The 20,310-nt window shown below is 42.4% G+C and overlaps 1 protein-coding gene across 2 annotated transcripts in view; it reads left to right on the top strand.

Annotated features, from left to right (window-relative positions):
- Positions 1–7,949: 7,949 nt before the first annotated feature.
- LOC142662172 (cathepsin D-like) overlaps positions 7,950–20,310 on the top strand; it is a 40,573-nt gene continuing 28,212 nt past the window's right edge. For both annotated transcript variants that reach the window (XM_075840192.1, XM_075840193.1), the window contains exons 1-3: positions 7,950–8,173; positions 17,563–17,719; positions 18,376–18,499. In XM_075840192.1, coding sequence (XP_075696307.1) covers positions 8,112–8,173; positions 17,563–17,719; positions 18,376–18,499 — 343 coding nt within the window. In that variant the 5' untranslated portion in view covers positions 7,950–8,111. The remainder of the gene's footprint in view (positions 8,174–17,562; positions 17,720–18,375; positions 18,500–20,310) is intronic.

Here is a 20,310-nt window from a genome sequence, read left to right on the forward strand (position 1 = left end):
AGTTTGCAGTTTTTTGGAAGCCATATATAAGATTATATTCTTCGCCGTAGGCTCCACTTCTGCTTTGGGCTAAAAACAAATATAACTGCATCAAAATTTCAGTGTGAACTGGTTTTTAACCCTTCCCTGACATGCACCCTATATACACAGCGCTGTCGGGAAAGGGTTCCCGCAAACTGCAGTACAGTTACGTCGCGGTGATGGAGCGGGCTCAGAAGCTGACACTCTGCTGTAACGACCAGGATCAAAGCTAGCTCCGAATCCACGTCTTTTCACTTTTTAAAAATAGTGATTTTATTATACAAACACTGTAAAACATAAACAAAAACGACATACATATGGTATCGCCGTAATCGTATCAACCCGCAGAATATGTCTACGGGAGGGTGTCCGTGCCGTAGAATCCTGCCGAAAAAAATGGGACATGTCCTATTTTTTTATTTTACGGACCGTGCTCCTATACTTTATAATGGGTCGTAATTACGGGCACGGTCGTGTGCATGAAGCCTAACACAGCTCCATCGACAGAAAAATAAAAAAGTAATGGCTCTGGTAAGGCGCGGAGGAAAAAACATCCAAAGGAAAACATTCTTTCCTGTAGTAAAATATACAAAAACGATAAATTTGGTATCGCCGTAGATGTACTGACGCGCGGAATAAAGGTAACATGTCATTTATACTGCACAGTTCAGACTGTAAAGGAAAATAAATAAAAAAAACAATGCCAGAATCACTGTTTTTGTTGTACCTGGCCTCCCAAAAAAATGTAATAAAAAGTTATGAAAAAGTCGCCTCCCCCCGAAAATGGTAACAATAAAAACTACAGCTCGTCCCTCAAAAAAAGCCCTCATATGTCTAGCTGGATGGAAAACAAAAAAGTTATGGCACTGGTAAGGCGGTGATGAAAAAAAATACCCGATGTGCAGGCCAGAGGGGAACGTTCCTTCAGTTTCAGGAAGTGACTATCAAGGCCCTAGTATTTGGGAACCAAGAAGAAGGGCAAGGCCACAGCACATCTGCTGGAAGCGAGGGCGCCCGTATTATACCAGGGCACAACAAATTGTGCGGTGGGTTGCTCCCTCTGCAGGCACTGGTTGTATACCTCCCAACTTTTGAATTCGGAAAAGAGGGAAATTTTTAAGCCACGCCCCTAACCACACCCAATATCCGGCATAAACACATCAAATCAGTGGCGGATTAAGTAGACGATGGGCCCTGGGCTGTTACCCAAACTTGGGCCCCCCTTGCGCACCGCCGCCCTGCCGCGCCGTAACTATTTTTAACTACCTTTTTGGGCAAGCATTAACAAATGGGTGTTACGGATTCCCTACATACTGACAGGATCCACACTGCAGGGAGACGTCCTCCTGACAAGGGGAATTGTCTATCAGTCCTGGACTGCAGAAAGACTTTTTGTGAAATACAAGGATTTCCTATAATAAAAAATGTCAGGAGAGGTGACAGATTCTCTATAAATCTAGTGCCTCACAGGTGACGACGTCTCAGATTCTAGTAGTTTTTTTCCTCTTTTCTTCTCCATCCGGTCCAGAGCACATGACGACTTCTCCCGGCCATCACGGATTTCTGCAGAATTTGCTAATCAGATGTCTTCGACTCCTCACTTTTTCAACATTTCCACACTTAGAAATGAAAATAAAGTTATCATGGTGCCACATACTGTGCCCCTAAATATAATAGCACCAAATACTGCGCGTCTGAATATAATAATACCACACACTGTAAAACACCACATACACACAGCCCCCTGTACATAGTTCCACACATAGCCCCCTGTACATAGTACCACACACAGCCCCCTGTAGATATTACACACCCCCATAGATAGCGCCATACACAGCCCCCTGTACATAGTGCCACACACAGCCCCCTGTACATAGTGCCACACACAGCCCTTGTAGATATTACACACCCCATAGATAGCGCCACACACAGCCCCCTGTACATAGTGCCACACACAGCTCCCTGTAGATATCACACATCCCCCCCCCCTGTAGAGAGCGTTACACACAGCCCCCTATAGATACAAATGAATATCCCCCCAAACGGAAATCTTTAGCAAAGTTTCCATCACTATTGAGATCAATGGTGATGCAAACGGAAGCTCAGGTTTCCATTTGTCTTTCCGTTGAGGGGTTAACCAGACGGAGCCCCGCAACGGAAGGGCAGCGGTGATGTGAACAGGGCCTTAGATACAGGGCCCTAGATACAGGGCCTATGTGCATGTGTGATACTGTTTGTTGGACCCTGTATCTAAGCTTAATGTGGGCTTAGATACAGGGTCCAGCAGACAGTATTCTTATGCAGTATAAGCTGGGGCCTTGTATCTAAGCCCAACACATGGTAGGCTTTAAAGTTTGTCCAGTCCCTAAACATTGATGGCCTATCTTCAGTATAGGCCATCAATAGCTGACGGGTTGGGGTCAGACACCCGGGACCCCCGCCAATCAGCTGTTTTGAAGGGGTTGCAGCCGCTCGTACGAGTAAAATTGTTGGTGACTTTTCTCCTTAATTTTTTCAGAAAATGAATAATTTTGAGCTAAAGCTACTGTACATCTTATTGGAAAAAAAATTGTTTTTAATTTTCACTGCCCAATTGTAATAAAATCTATAAAACACCTGTGGGGTCAAAATGCTCACTACACCCCTAGATAATTTCCTTGTGGGGTGTAGTTTGTAAATGGTGTCTTTTTAGGGATGTTTCCTTTCTTTTGTCACCACAAGACTTCTTCAAACATGACATGGTCCCTAAAGAATAATCTAATAAAAAGAATGCCCCCAAAATCTTCTGAGGCCTGTGTTTCAGACCACCAGGACACTAGGGCCACATGTAGAATATTTCAAAAAAAGTCAGAATCGGGGCAATAAATGATGAGTTGTGTTTCTCTGGTAAAAAAAAATAGGCTTTAGTTGGTCATTTTAAGCTATAATTAAGAACCCCAGAGGTTTGAAACACGTAAGCGTGGTTGTAGCGTCTATGGCCGAGGGCCGTCGCTCAGACTTACCCTCTGACGGCTCCGGCTGTGTTCTCAGCGACATATCCCTCCAGGGAGACGCCGGCACTCACTTCCGGTTTCTGGGACTGTTTCCTGCAGGGCGCGCCCGCACATGCACGGCCTTAAAGGGCCAGTACGCGTCCAGCTTTCATCACATAATAATTTGCCCAGAATGCTGCTGAACTATAAAAAGGGCTCTGCCCACTTGATCCTTGCCTGAGCGTTGTTGTCTACCTAAAGTTTGTCTTGCAAATGGTCTCCCAGTGTTTTCCAGTTCCCAGTGTTACCCATTCCTGCTGCCTGTACCCTGTAGCCCGTGTAATCGTATCTACAGAGAGAGTCAAGTCGTGTCTTCCGCTGCATCTACCAGCCTTCTACAGTGAAAGTCAAGCTGTGTCTCCGCTACTGTCTACATTGCTTCAGGTACCCGTTCTGGACTATAGACATTGTTTTGTACCTAGTTGGCCAGCTGCTAACCCGCTATGCGGTACGGCCCAGTGGGTTCACACCCCGCGCCGTGACAGTGGTTCCGGGATTTTAATTTTAATTGTTCTGTTTTTTTTTTTAAATGACCAAATAAAGCCTATTTTTTACAAGAGTGCTGGATACACCATTTTTTATTTTTCCATTGCCTTGTATACCTGCTGTCGATTCAGTATTCTCCTTGGGATATTTTCGAGCACCTTTGCCATTTATGCCGTGGATTCAACTAATGCAGTGGAAACGCGGTGAGTGAACCTTTGTAATCTTTTTTCTACTTTTTCTCTGGTAAAACCTTCAGCGTTACAGAAAAAATTGATCAAAATTTAATTTCTGCAAACAAAATGAAATTTGTAAATTTCACATCCACTTTGCTTTAATTCCTTTGAAATAGCTAAAGGGTTAAAAAAAACTTTTTAAATGCTGTTTCGAATACTTTGAGGGGTGCAGTTTTTAAAATGGGGTGATTTATGTGGCGTTTCTATATACAGACCCCCTTAAAGCCACTTCAGTACTGAACTGGTCCCTAAAAAATGGGCTTTTGACATTTTCTTGAAAATTGAAATTGCTGCTTACGTTCTAAGCCTTGTAACGTCCGAGAAAAATAAAAGAATGTTTAAAAAACGATGCCAACATAAAATAGACATATGGGAAATGTTATTTACTAACTATTTTGTGTGGTATAACTATCTGTCTTACAAGCAGATACATTTAAATTTAGAAAAATGCTAATTTTAGCGAATTTTCTCTAAATGTTGGTGTTTTTCACAATTTATCGACCAAATTTTACCCCTGTCATAAAGTACAATGTGTCACGAGAAAACATTCTCAGAATCGCTTGGCTTGGGGAAAGCATTCCCAAGCTATTACCACATAAAGTGACACATGTCAGATTTGAAAAATGGGGTTGTGTCATTTAGTCCAAAAGTGGCTGCGGGAGAAGGGGTTAATGGGAAGCTAATGTTTAGGTATGTGGGAAGGAACGGGAACACCCAGAGAATACCTTAGTGCCACAGAGCAGCAGCGCTTACTTGTCTGCCAACTGATTGTCTGCCCCTTCTGTATGCCACTGCCCATCACAATCAAGTATATGGTATACAGTATATTTGTGGCAGATTAGAGTGTCAAGTCTCCATCAACTTCTAAGAAAAGAGAAATCTGAAAAGGCGGAAGATTAGTAATCTTAATTGCCGCTTGTGCAGTGAGATGACTCCATTAGCTTTTCTGCTGAAACTGTATCAGAACATGATTATTAATTGGTTGTCTGATCAAGTGAATAGAGAACAAAAGACGGAGCTAAACAATTCATTTCAAGAACAGCAGCAAATGTAATGGTATCAAAAATGAAACCGACTGACCTGCAAGTCAGAGCACATACAGACAAAGTTCCATGTAATTGCCGTTAATAGCTTTTTTTTCTTGTATTATACTTATTTGTATCTCGGGTATTGAATCTTTCACCATTACACTGGGTACGTTGTGTCTTTTGCTAACAGAGATATTGCTGGATCCATAGTTAAAGATATGCAGGGTCAGAATACCTACAAGGCAACCTTGGCATTGCCCTGTGGGGGCATTAACGCAACTCAATAGAGACCTTATGCATGGGGTGCCACAGGCCCACCAACGCAGCAGAGGAAAACAGTAGCTATATAGCATTGCAGTTTGGACACCCCATGACATAGGCTGGTTATGATGGCTGTAATATGGCCACATTTTAAAGCCAAAATTACGCCCCAATTGACCCAGAACCAAACTTAGATAATTATAGAACCATATGTTGAGTTTGGTGCGTGATAATTGTAGAATGATATAGCGTTATCTCATTATACAGGTGAATATGTATATTGTATATAGTTCCTGTCACATAGGCCAGCATGTGATGCTTAGGTTGTGTGCCCAAATATACTACCAGTCCTTAGGATAGTCAAGCTCAGGGGCAGACTGACTGATCTTATCAACCAGGCATTAGAGCTCTGGTCTTCTTACCAACCACTATAGCCATGATACACCTGGTTTGGGTAGCTTTAAATGACCAAGGGGCTGTGGACTCTAATGGTCAGTCTGGACCCGGTCAGGCTACAATCATGACTTGAACCAATGATCATAAATGCCATGTTGGAAAAAACTGTACTTTTTATTTTTTTTGTATTGTTACAGGTGAAATTCTGTTCCTTTTGTGCACTTTAAAAGTTAACGGAGTTAGGCCTCATTCACATCGAGTTATTATTTTTCACTGTCGGAGGTGTACATTCGGTGGAGTCCTGACTTATATCTTCTATGGAAGGTAGCGACGTATCCCACTGTATAGGCATACAGTGGGATACTTCGAACTACTTGAAACGCTGTGCCCAGGGAAGCCCCTGATGTCACTATCCATATTTGGACAGTAATGTCATGGACTTTCAACTACAGAGTCCGCAGTCAAAGCATCGGAAGCTCTATTTTCGGGGACTCCTATCTTTGGAAAGCCATGTGGATAGTGACGTCAGGAACTTCTTCAGGCCCGGAATCTCCAGCCAGAGCGCTACCGATGCTCTCGCCAGGAACTCCGTAGTTGAAAGCCCCTGACGGCACTATACATATACGTATGAGCAATGCTCTTTGTTGTAATGGTTCGTTACAGTGTACCTAATATATATTTTTCCCCTTTCCTACTTGCTAAGAAGATTACCGAATATGTAAGTGCCCTTGAGTAAACAGTGGATGCTACATCCAGATCCAGTAGTGTCACTCACTATACTAGTTAAGAGTTTTTGGCATGTTTTGGTGCAGCACAATCATCTATTTTGCGTCCTCAAGGGGTTTTCTACTCCTCCAATCTTACAACAACTCAGTTAGAAGATTACATTGATGGGAGTCCCAGAGTTGGGACCTCATCCATGCCTTAATCAATGCCCTTGTAAATTGTTAGACTCCTTCATCTCTGGTCACCATTGCCCACTCTGACAAGTACTGGCAACTTTCAATAATGAAAATCCACTTAAAGAGGACCTGTCGCCTCTCCTGATGTGTCTGTTTTAATAAATAGCTGGATTCCCCATTATATAACAATTATACTGTATCTTTACTTAGAACTTTACTTGTGCCATTCCTCTGTTATTCCTCCTAGAAATATATGACTACATTGACAACTGAATGTTACCATTACCCTTGTCAAAGGGGAGTGTGCCCACAAAGTCCGGAACACTGATTGGACAGTGTCAGACTGTGTAGGAACACGCATCCAACTGGTAACACCCAGTTGTCAAAATAGTCATTCATTTATAAGAGGAATAACAAATTGACAACTGGGTGTTACCAGTTGGGGGTGTGTCCCTACACAGTCTGACACTGTCCAATCAGTGGTGACAGTGCCAGACTGTGTAAGAAAACGCCCCTTTGACAAGGAGAATGGTGACACCCAGTTGTCAATGTGTCATAAATTTCTATGGGGAATAACAGAGGAACGGCACAACACAGAGTTCTAAGAAAACATTCCCCGGAATTGTTATTTCATGGGGAATACAAGTATTTACTAAATCAGACATGTCAGAAAAAATATCAGGTCCGTTTTAAATATTTTAACAAAACAGTGAAGATAGGAGGCTGCCAGGCACCTCTGGTGCCACTTATCTCTGGGGGTGGGAAAGTAGACTGTCTGCCCATTCCTCCCGCTTTCAGGCATCTGTTATATGGTCACATTTTAGCATCTGCGTTGCCGCTGCAATACCCGGACCTCCTGCAGATCTTCTGAACACACTGCAAAATCACATGTGATACATGTTATATGTTATTACATGACAGGAAATCGTATTTGTAAAATCACATGACATTTTAAATGGAATTTTGCTGTGATTTAGCGGTGGAACCTTTTTTAGGTACAAAAAAAAAAAATCGCATTGTGATATCACCTAACATCACGATTGTATAATATTGCATACAATTTCACTATGCCCCTATGGAGGAAAAAACATCACGTCATTTGCGATTATTGGATTATGGATTTTTTTTGCCATCCCAATAACGTAATCGCATGCAATGGTACGTGTACATGCAATATTATGCAGCCCCATAGGCTTATATTACACGTGATAATACCTGATCTCACGCTGCGATCCAATGCAGCATGTTACGACTATAACCTTCTCTAGAAGGTTAGCTCCATAATACAGCATCAGATGGAGCAACAACTAGTTTTCAGTTTTTAGTAACTGCGTTCCAGATTTTTTCATATCAATTATAAAAAGTTTTTGCACCCAAAAAATAAAATTATTCCAGCAGCAACTTTGTTGTTTAAGGGTTAATTAGAAACGACCCACTTCCAAATCCACTATTGAGCTGGTTGACCGTCAGCAGCTTCATCTCATGGTTAGTCATGTGCTTATTTAACAATTATCATCCGAGTGTCTGGACCACAGAGTGACAAGTGAGAGGACCAATTCTGTGCCACGCAGAGGGGCACGTTACAATCCGACTGCCCACTGGTATGCAGAAAAAACTCAGCAAACACTCCACAAGATGTAAAAAGTTGACTGTGAAAACCACCAAAGAGGAAGCTAGCTGAGCAAACGAGACAAAGCGAGCTGTGTGCGCTCTTCAATAACTGCCCTGACCTCAGACACGACAAGAAGCACAATGAAGATTCAGATATGTATACTTCTTTTCTTAATCTCATGGAGCACCAATGCACTGATTCGGTGAGTGATGGTTATATGCAGGACCTATGGATATAGCAGTGATAAGTTTGTCACTTGGTCGTACTCAATTGTTTTAGCCTGGTGTTATCTGTGGTTGTGTGTTGGATTTTAGGTGAAATCATGCAACGCGGCCCCAAAGAGTTCAGATCTGCTACATCTGTAGGATGGAGTCTCACACACATTTTAACACCCTACCTAATCTATACTTCAATACGTTACAACCTATAGTCCATATTATCCTAGATTTGACACGTGCCATCACAATTTCGAATGACCCTATGCAATATTTTTGTTATATCAATCCCTCAGCATGCACGGTCACACTTTTCCTATATATTGTGCTTAGCTCTTCCATGATGCCCCCTATAGAGTGGCACAATAGGTGCAGTATTGCTTGCATCACATTGTAGGCCGCATGCCCACAGCGGAGCCTGTAAGGTGGCACACAGTCTCCCTATGGTTCCATACTATGGACCCGTAGGCACTCCATGTGCCGCTCTATGGTGGAAGCATTGCTCCGTATGGCTGTACACGAGTCATAGTAGGGGGGCATGTATTCTATATTATGTGTTATATTATTGTATATAATATAAAATACAGTTTGGCCTTGTTCACATGACGAAAAATTCAGACTCATTTTGATGCGTATTCCATGTCGGAATCAGCGTGAATTCCGCTTGTAAAAAGACTTTTATCGCTTTTAATGGGGAATTTTAAGCAGGTAGAATTGCAAATCGTCTCTCTGAAAAAAAGAAGTGACATGTCACTTCTTAGGCTGGGTTCACACGACCTATTTTCAGGCGTAAACGAGGCGTATTATGCCTCGTTTTACGCCTGAAAATAGTGCTACAATACGTCGGCAAACATCTGCCCATTCATTTGAATGGGTTTGCCGACGTACTGTGCAGACGACCTGTAATTTACTCGTCGTCGTTTGACAGCTGTGAAACGACGACGCGTAAATGGACTGCCTCGGCAAAGAAGTGCAGGGCACTTCTTTGCCGCGTAATTTGAGCTGTTCTTCATTGAACTCAATGAAGCACAGCTCAAGATTTACGAGCGTCACAGACGGCTCGTAAATTACGAGGATGAGCATTTACGTGTGAAACGAGGCAGCTGCAAACAGTCTGTCTTTTCACACGTAAATGCATACCCTTAATGTGGTTTCCGCGTCTTGTTCTGCGTTGGGTAGCCACAAGCAGACTATCCTTATTGAGTGGGACTAATCTGCGCCCAGAAACGCGGCTGTTTTTACTGCAAAACAGTGGACGAAATTCAAAGGTCAGCTTCATACTTTTGCCGCAGAATCTCTGTCCACATCGGATGTTTCCACATGACAAATATGCCGTGTGAAATTTTGTACCCCCTCCTATATGGGTGCTTTTATCAGAAATCATTCTTTCCCTGTCCAACTGTACAGATAGTTATCGCTATATCTGGTTAACTCTTTGCACTCTTAGCAGTTGGCTCAAGAAGGTTTATCTGCGTAAGGGATTGACCACACGTAACAGAATTTTCTGCAGAAATTCAGTTGAAAATAGCAGACTTTAGCGTTTTTGACTGCAGAAAATGGTGCGTATTTTGCGGCGTTTTTCTCATGCTGGGAGTTGGTGATATCTCCTCTGAAAAAAGCAGGAATTCACATGCTGCGGTCCAAAAAATACGCAGCGCAGGTAAATTTCTGTTCGGAACTTGTACACAGTGTGCGGATGACATTTGTTAGATCTCATTCACTTTGCTGCTACTGTATTCTGCTGTGTTTTTTCCGTCTGCAATTCCATACGGAAAAAACGCAGCAATGCCGTTACGTGTGGACAAGCCGTAATTGTGCTCTGACTTACTGCTACTATGTACAATAAAATAATAATGGCCTGTGTGAAGCTCAGCATACCGCAAGTTATGAATATGTGTCCGTACGCCTCATCCCTTTAATAAGTAATGCCATACTTTACAGGTTATTGGCATTCGCAGGGACGCTGACTTCTACAACACTTTAAAGATTTGTCTTATAAAAAAAAAAATCAAAAGTTTAATCCAGTAGATGTCTTAAAAATTATGCCAAACCAGGGGCATAACTAGAGAGTACGGTGCCCCATGACACTTTTTTGAATGACCACCCCCCCAGTATAGGCTCCCCAGTATGGAACCCCCAGATCTAACGCCTAAATCATACACCGCCCATGACTTCTGTTCATGGCCCGCCCACTCTGAATCCTTACAGACTGCCACATCAGGCCCCGGCACGCAAGGTCTGTGCCGCGGCACATAGAAGGTCCTGACATCGGGCAGCGTCAGTACATTGTTTGCTATTCAGCACATAAACCCTTAATGTCAGGACATACGATGCAACATTAACTCGCCCACTTTCTAATTATAATGTGATGACCTTGCTAATCTGTCCCAATCTATACAGCAAAGTCTATGGATCTGTTCTAGTGGCGAATGTGAAAACTGGAATATTTAAAGCTTTTCGACACATAAAAAATATGAAAAATAACATCACCAAAATGGTTTGAAAACATATTTGTAATAAATACCTGATTTAAATAATTTGTAATTTTCTGATGATAATTCTGTTTAAAGGCCTCTTTCTCCACCTGTCTCCTATTGCCACCAATGTTGCTCCACTTCTAGGGGGCCAAGAGGAAGGTGTCCAGTCAGGGGTTGGAGAATACTGGGCCCACCCACAATTTCTTGCACAGGGGCCCTTTGCTGCCTATGTCAACCCCTGCTGCTCAATGATTGGCAGAAAGCCGACAACCGTACAGGTATTACATTTCCAGGATTTTTTTTTTATTTTGAAGGGTGATGCTCTTGAAAGATCGTGAAACTATGGTTTAAGATCCTCCAACATAATGCAAAACTTCAGCAGCTGTCCTCCTTGGTATTGCTAGCAACAACCATATGTTAAAGTTTATATCCATCTTTGAACACCATTTTACCATTTATATTTAGATATATTCTACATAAAAAGTGAGTAACTTTGTGAATACATTGCATAACCTACCTTGCACTGATCTTGAGTAACAGCCTGTATTATAGTTCAGAGCTGCATTCACAATTCTGCTGGTTGTCATTGGAGTCAGTCAACATGCTTGTCATCAGACACACCCCTAACAACTTAGCTAAGCTCCTATAATGCAGTGGTACAGCTTGTTTTTCCTTCAACTCATAGTCTACAGAGAGCAAAATATCCTGGCAATCCTTACAATCCTGGCGAGCAATGGTGATGAGGTGCCTTTAAAGGTTGTAACTAAATTATGGAATGGATGATCCTTTTTCGATATGCGTCATGGAAATTGAGGTGGCCAGTGTAGGACAGAAGTCATTTGGGTCAAATAATTGAAGATGTAAGGAGCTCCAAAAACTGGTTCTTTCAACCTAGCACAATGTTTAACTTGGGTAATTTCAGGCCCCCGTATACCTTATGGTCCCCAGTGTTTTGGGCATGAGCAGATCAAGGGTGGAGAGTGACCCACTCTTGATGGCTGCCCTTCGTCTTCCCTCTGGCTGGCGAAAGCCATTCCTTGGCAAAAATGACTCTCCCGGATATATGTTCATCAGATCCTTAGTCAGTGGTTTGAAAAGGCTGGATGATCTTGGAGATGTTGGATTTATCCACCTCCTTGACTGCCATTCCTTATGGGAACTCGGGACATCATTACATCGTTCAGCCAGTGCTGAAGAATTATGGTAAATAAGATGCGCACCATTTCCTGTTCTAAAGGGATCATGAACAGGGAGATCAATGTAAGATAACTTGGTGCTATATGTACTATATGTTATGTTTTGATAAATCTCCACTCCATTATATATTTATTTAGCACATAATAACTGAAATGTTGCAAATTAAATGTAATAATTAATTGGAAATTATCCTACGATAATGTACAACATTATACACTTTAGAAAAACCTTTCAACAACAGGTCCGAGCCATTCGGTAGCTGGTCCACAATGTTTTGGAGTACAAAATGTTGCATTCTTAAATTAATTTCAGGGTGAACTGTTTTGGATGAATTCACATGCAACAGATTGGTTGCAGAAATTTCTGTGAACGAAAATCAGTGCCATTCATCTGGGGTTTTTGCAAGCTTTTTCGGATGAATAGGACAGTTGCAGAAATATCTGCAACAAATCCTCAGAATATCTGTGAATATATATGCTGAAAAAGTCTTTTTTATGTAGGCGAAGGCGGCAGTGGCTGGAATTTTAGCAAGATGCATTAAAAATAAATTCTAAGTATTGCTCTATAAGGGCCTATTTAAACGAGTTGTATACTTTGGACTATCTCTTTTTGCTGTAAGGGTTCCCCCAAAAATAAGCTGGGTGTTCGTTTACTAGGATCCTTAGTGGTCACCTGTAATCTGTGAGGGAACTTGGCATTAAGTGTGCAATTTCCCTGAAGTGCCACCACAGGAGAATTTAGGTATTACACATTTCCAAATAAAATTAATGGGTTGTCCTTGTAATGCACAAATATGCCAGGTTCTCTGGAGCAAGAGACACTCTTTGTAGGCGCTCTACAGAATGCCGGCACCTACACACACTATTAGCTCAAAATTCCCTAATAGGGTATTTGGAAATGTGTTTTTTTCTAAAGCAGAGAACTCCTTTAATCAATCAATGGATATGCTGGTACACAAGATTTTTGGTTGAACTGTTATAGTTTGTTCTGTACATCAAGTGCATAAATATGTAGGCTGAATAGATGCAAATAATGAGTGTCATATTAACAGCTTTGGATATTGTTAGCATTGCTATTTCCTCTGCATTTCACAAACCCACACAAGTGTTTCTCAGAATATGGTTATACACTCACATGTATTATATGTAGACCGATCTCCTTTATAACTTCCTGCTTCACGTACTTCTTATTTCTTTTTTTGCGCCCAATCATAAATACAAGTGCCGACTAAAAGCTCTAAATCTAAATGCATGCGTTTACAAATAATTAAAGTATGTTTCACCAGATTATCATATTTGTGGATGCTTTAGATGAAGTGTGATGGGTGGGGGATGTTTTCCTGCACAGACTTCCTGTTCCATTATCTCATTCGGGCTTTGATCACATGTGTCTATCAGCTCTGTATTCCCAGATACATAATACACCATAACATAAAAATCTACTGCCTAATATTGTGTAGGTCGCCTTCGTGCCGCAAAAACAGCTCTGACCCGTCAAGGCATGGGCTCCAAAAGACCTCGGAAGGTTTCTGTGGTATTTGGCACCAACACGTTAGCAGCAGATCCTTTACGTCCTGTAAGTTGTGAGGTGCGGTCTCCATGGATCGGATTTGTTTTTTCCAGCACATCCCATAGATGATCGATCGGATTGGGATATGGGGAATTTGGAGACCAAGTCAACACCTTGAACTCTTTGTCATGTTCTTCAAACCATTCCTGAACAATTTTTGCAGTGTGGCGATGGCATTATCCTGCTGAAAGAGACCACTGCCATTAGGGAATAGGGGAATAGCGTTGCCATTAAGGGGTGTACTTGGTCTACAGCAATGTTTAGGTAGGTGGTACATGTTAAAGTGACATCCACCTGAATGCCAGGACCCAGCGTTTCTCATCAGAACATTGCCCAGATCATCACACTGCCTCCTCCAGCTTGTCTTCTTCCCATAGGGCATCCTGGTGCCATCTCTTCCCAAGGAAATTGATGCACACACACCCAGCAGTCCACATGATGTAAAAGAAAACGTAATTGATCAGACCAGGCAACCTTCTTCCATTGCTGCATGGTCCAGTTCTGATCCTCACGTGCCCATTGTAGGTGATTATTCCGGTGGACAGGCTTCAGCATGGGCACTATGACTGGTCTTCGTCTATGCAGCGCTAAATGCTATGTGTGTTCTGACGCCTTTCGGTCATTAGCCAGTATTATCTTTTTCAGCAATTTGTGTTACAGTAGCTCTTCTGTGGGATCGAACCAGAATTGGTAGCCTTTCCTACTCACGTGCATCAATTCGCCCAGAGCTCCCATGGCCCTGTCGCTGATTCACCGGTTGTCCTTTCTTGGATCACTTTTGGTAGGTACTACCCTTCATACCAGGATCATCCCACCAAACCTGCCGTTTTGGAGGTTCTCTGACCCAGTCATCTAGTCATCACAATTTGGCCCTTGTCAAAGCCGCTTAAAAGTAGCTTTTTAGATATAAAAGCCCATTAAATGTGTTCTCCCGACTGGAAAACCCCTGTACAAATTCCCAATTATACTCTGTATTATCTAGAATGGGGAGATGCTGGGAAGGGCGCCTGCAGCTCCGATTTCCCCTGCGTGACCATATTTATCTGAATGGACGCCTTCTAATATTATATTTCTCCCCTTTACAAACCCTTTACAGGTCCCTGCTGCACCTGTTGTTGCCATGGTGCCATGCCTTATGCACCTGAAGAATCGTGCTTTTTGGTTGGGAACTGCCTGTGGTTAGGCATCTCTCCTACCCTCTGCCAGTGATTAGGCATCTCTCCTACTCTCTGTCTGTGGTTAGGCATCTCTCCTACTCTCTGTCTGTGGTTAGGCATCTCTCCTACTCTCTGTCTGTGGTTAGGCAGCTCTCCTACTCTCTGTCTGTGGTTAGGCAGCTCTCCTACCCTCTGCCTGTGGTTAGGCATCTCTCCTACCCTCTGCCTGTGGTTAGGCATCTCTCCTACCCTCTACATGTGGTTAGGCATCTCTCCTACCCCCTGCCTGTGGTTAGGCATCTCTCCTACCCTCTGCCTGTGGTTAGGCATCTCTCCTACCCTCAAAGGCCCTTTTACACGGGTTAATGATCGGGCAAATGAGCGTTCTTATGAACGCTTGTTCTCGATCATTGTCTGTGTAAACAGGACAACGATCAACCAATGAATGAACAAATGCTTATTCATTGGCTGATCGGATTATTTATGTGGCGAAAAAAATTATTACTAGTCGGCAGCACATCTTTCTGTGTAAACAGGGAGATGCGCTGCCGACATGATGAAAATGCATACGACCAGCGATCGTGTTAACGATCGTTCGTCCCAATACATTGGGACCAATCGACATGCTGTATCGTTGATCAGCACTTGTTTTTCTGTCCAGTATCGGCCATGTAGAAGAACCTCTACGTACTTTTGGTCTGCTTTTTTTGAGATTTCTGTCACTTCTTACCCTCACAAGGCCACCTCCATCACATCACATAACCTCCATTTGATAGTTCATGACTAAGCTGATTACAAATATTTTCATTATTGGGGTGCCAACCCTGAAATACATGACAGATATTTGAACCTATGGGGAACATTTTTTTGGGAGAAAATTAATTTCTTCATATGCAACTTGGATGTATAAGAACTACTCGCCAAGAAAACATTGGAAACACATCCAAGAAATTGCCATCGGAACCATAGACCTAATAATTGCTAATGACCTTTCTTATTGGTTGCATCTGTGGAAAAATCACTATGTTTATGGCCACCTATACATTCTGGGAATAACTGATAGCTTGCACTCTATATGTGATCATTTGTGCCAAGTAAAACACACAGTGGCCTACATAGAAGAGAGGGGGCCCCATAGCAAAGATCAAAATGGGCACCCCATCATGTTTTTGCCACCCATGGCACTAGGGCCTGATGTTTAAATTCCCCCTCCACACCCTCTCCATGATCCTTGTGCCAATTCCTCTGTATAGGGGAGTCCTGTACAGGTTATCACCACCCAATAACAAACTCTAACCTGGGCTGGCTCCCTCTCCAAGGGATCCATAGTAGCCACATGTTCTGCCTCTATGGTATGTATATCCTTGGATACACATACCGTATACTTTTCCTTTTAGACTCAGTTTCAAGGGGCCCTTGGTCAGACATTAAGCTTAGCTACTTACGTATAAGTATCTTTGATTTGTCTGCTGTCCTATAGATTTGTGACACATTGCTATTTAACAAGACAAAATAAAGTCTGGTGAGGACACACTCAATAATTTTCCATTTACCATATACATTAGATATGCGTTCTGTATTATTTATAATGCAATTATTTTAAAAGACGTACTCCTTACATTGGGACATCTGCTTCTCTTGCAAATATTTGGCAAGAGATTGAAAGGTTATAAAACCTTTCTAACTGCTGTGATGAAAATGCGTGATAAAAGTACAGGATAGTAAAACTGTTTGGATTTTATTTGGATGTCTTTATTTCATAGGTCAAATAAATGAAAAGTTTATTTTATATCATATCAGTTAAATCAGAAAATTGTTCAATCAAGAAGACCCTTATTCCTAGAGACCCAAGAGGGCCATAGGCCACACCAACTCTATGATGGCCCCTGTAGGCAGGGCTTGGAAAACATTTTTGGTGTTGGCCAAGTAATAAAAAGAACCCCTGACCCTTAGTTATAAAACCTGCATAATAGGCTCTATACTCATATTAACATAATTAACTTTTATATTGTTGGATGTACGCTTTAAATCTTTTCAAATATCCATATCTTGCTGCTGTGAAGAACTGTAGGGAACTGGGTGGTGGAGGCCCCTGGATCCCCAAAGTAGTGGAGGCCCTGTGACGTGCCACATGTGCCCTTACCATATGCTCTCCCTTCTGTAGGGTGTAAGGGCCAACTTACAAACCCCTATATTCCATCTGCTGATTCCAGAACTGGTGCTTAAGTGAGGTACAGAAAACAAGTACCCGGGATGTGGGTTGTTATGGTTTGTTAAGATGTGATCTCCTGTGGTATGCCCTTGGTGAAGCCCAACAATTTACAAGATAAAAGGCATGGGGGAGCTTGGAAATATATCGCTTTCTGCAGTCCATGACCAGGAAACCAAACATAAGGTAGATTATAGTGGGACCATAGCTACAAACCAATGTATTCTTTGTGTATATAGAATAGCTATCTGGTTGGTTGGTTGGTTGGTTGGTTGGTTGGTTGGTTGGTTGGTTGGTTGGTTGGTTGGTTGGTTGCTTGCTTGCTTGCTTGCTTGCTTGCTATATCCAACACCACCTATTGTCGGCACTATAATAATTTTTTTATAAATATGCTGCAAATATCACAACAGACAAATGTGATCATGGCACTGGATGAGACATTAAGGTGTGCCTTACCACTTATGAAGAAGCTAATTCACTCTTAGACCCTGTTCACATGGCGATTTTGTGTGGCGGGTCCCACCGCAAAATACGCCGTGGAACTATTCTTGCCATCGGCAGAAAGATTCCTCTCTCCCATTGACCTCAATAGGGGGTACAGGCAAAAACCGCACGAATATCGAGCAGGATTCTTCTTTTTCCCACTAGCTGAAAAAATCAGCTAGCTGGAAACAGAAGTGTCTGACTCCCATTGAAATTAATGGGACGCGGAAATGTACGGCAGATTTCCTCCGTGTAAACTTACCCTTAATGTCTTTGTGTTTCAGGATTCCCCTCAAGAAATTTCGATCCATCAGACGTACGCTGAGTGACTATGTGACCACAGACGAGCTAGAGAGCAGACTTGTTAATAATAAAGTGGTGACGCAAAGCCCAAACTATCATTTGACACAAATCCCTGAAAAACTCACCAACTACTTAGATGTGAGTATGAAGGACCATAAATTGTTTGGTTGGGTTGCGACCCGTGAGACCACGCCAATCATGAGAACAAAGGGACCGAGTTCAATCTAATGGCTGTAGTCCCCATTGGCTGTGAGTATCGCTGTCTGATAGATGCAGGTCTCAGCTCTGGGATCCATACCTATCTCCAGATAGGTGGCTGGATAATGAATGGAGAGAGCTGCATACATGCGGGGCCACCTTTCCACTCATTCTCCGCCTGGATGTGGCAGCCAAGGGTGACCCTCGTTCTGGACATAGGTATGGGTTAAACAGGTTGTACCATAAATGTCTAAGGTACCCCTTTAACCAGCTCTGCAGTTGGACTCCAATGATCAGTAGGTGATGGCATAAGCTAGCGAAATGTCATCACTTACAATAATAAGGACCTCGGACACTACAATATTAGAAAGTTTGAGGACTTGTTCATTTGGTCTTATCTATGTTTTCCTCTTTGACCATATTTAGCAAGGAGTCAACATTTATTTTTACGTACTTCTTATGTCTTCCTTTGATGAGGAAGGGATTATTGTGGAACAGATGACCACCAGAAAAAAGGAGTAGATAAGTAATAATAATAATAGAGACTGTTCTGATAAATGTCCCCTCTCAGTGACTGCTTTCCTTGTGTCTCACAGGCCCAGTACTATGGTGAGATCTCCATTGGAACGCCTCCACAGAAATTTACTGTCATCTTTGACACCGGTTCCTCCAACCTCTGGGTTCCCTCTGTCCATTGCTCCTTCTTCGACATAGCTTGCTGTGAGTAATAAAGCAAATATGATTGCCACCCGCAGCACCTTCATGTCACATTAAACATCTTAATTCTCTCTAAAGGAAACCACTCTGAGGGCTTTATTTATTAATGAATTATCTATTTACAGAGCTTTATCAGCACCATCAATTCTGTTTAGAAATAAATATGGCCTCATGGGGCCAATTATGCCCCGATCTTGGTCCAGAAATACTTTGGAGGTTTTCACCTTCATATTAGTTACTGTTCTGAGAATACGGTAGATTATTATTTACTTTCAGGCCTGCATGGGGAATAGATCATCAGTCAGAGCAACAGGGAACACTTCACAGAGCGAGCACAGGCTTCAAGCCGGGATGCGGCCTTTGCATCTCTTCTCTTCTGATCTATGCTTGTTTAGATATATGGCTCAGATGCTATCCGGAGGTTCATTTAAATTCTATTTCAATGGTGCAGTCGCTGCAGAAAAGAGAAATGTATTGAAGGAAACACAGGATATCAAAGCACTTAAATGGTTTAGCACTCTGTTTTAAATCCTCCTTAGCAAGCTATACAATAAAAATTTAGTCAAGAGGCAGAAAAGAGATTGCTTCCTTTAGGAGAAAATGACAGGCGTGACTAACCTTTCCGTTCTCTCCTCCCTCGAAAAAAAAAAAGTAATGTTTAAAATATTTATGTCGGACTAATGTAATGTTTAAGGATCAAGAAATAGGGAACACAGCACTAAGGACTTTCTACAGACAGAAAAGATCAGCGACTCTCAAAGTGGACTCTCTATACAGGGCTTGCCTTATGTTAGATGGTGCCCTGTGCAATACCTTCTGTTGGCAATCCCTACTCCCATAAGTTGAACTGTTTTTACCATACCAAAGAGTGCCCAAGTATGCCCAAGTTACAGTATTGTGCCCAAATAACACCTCCATACAATTAACTAAATAACAATGTTATACAGAACCGCCAACACCATACACTGAAAAAATTATATACCGTACGCTGTCTAAGTACCAGAGCTGCAAAAGGAAATACCACCATGAGGTGCCCATTTCAGCAGGGTCATCTGACGCCTACAAGGCCAGGCCAGTTTATACTGTATATTACAGAATTGCTATATGTACTTCTTATATCTGTTATCAGAATGTATCGATTTTTAGGGACAAGGCAAAACTGGGATGAACATATGTAGCAGTCTTTAACTTGATATTTTACGTGTTATACACTTGACTTTTTTTAATGGCTTTTGTTGTGTTAAAGAGGACCTGTCACCAGGTCCTAACATCCAATTTACATATATTACTTTTAGCCCGTTCCTACCCGGATTTCATCGTCTTTTTTTTTGCTCTGCTCCCCCCGTTCCTGAGTAATTGTCCTCTGTTCTTTTGGCACCTGATATGGTAGTTCATTGCTGTTAGCCAGCAGGGCATGAACTACAATGAATCTCCCTGGGTGTAGCCACCTTCACTGCCTCTGATGCTGTCCAATCAGCGCGAGGCAGCTTATGACAAATGTGGTTGATGAGAAGTCTTCTGCCAGCATGGTCTCATGACTTCAGGCTGGGCAAGGCTTGTCATAAGCTGCCTCGCACTGATTGGACAGCATCAGAGGCAGTGAAGATGGCTCCACCCTGGGAGATTCACTGTAGTTCACGCCCCGTTGGATTCTTACAATGAATTACCATAACGGGCGCCAAAAGAATGGGAGACAATTACTAAGGAATTTGGGGGTGCAGAACAAAAAAAGACGGCAATGGAAACAGGGCGGGAGCGGGCTAAAGGTAATATATGTAAGTTGGATGTTAGGACCAGGTGACAGGTCCTCTTTA

The sequence above is a fragment of the Rhinoderma darwinii genome, chromosome 10 (genome assembly GCF_050947455.1).
Source record: "Rhinoderma darwinii isolate aRhiDar2 chromosome 10, aRhiDar2.hap1, whole genome shotgun sequence".
Taxonomy (NCBI): Eukaryota; Metazoa; Chordata; class Amphibia; order Anura; family Rhinodermatidae; genus Rhinoderma; species Rhinoderma darwinii.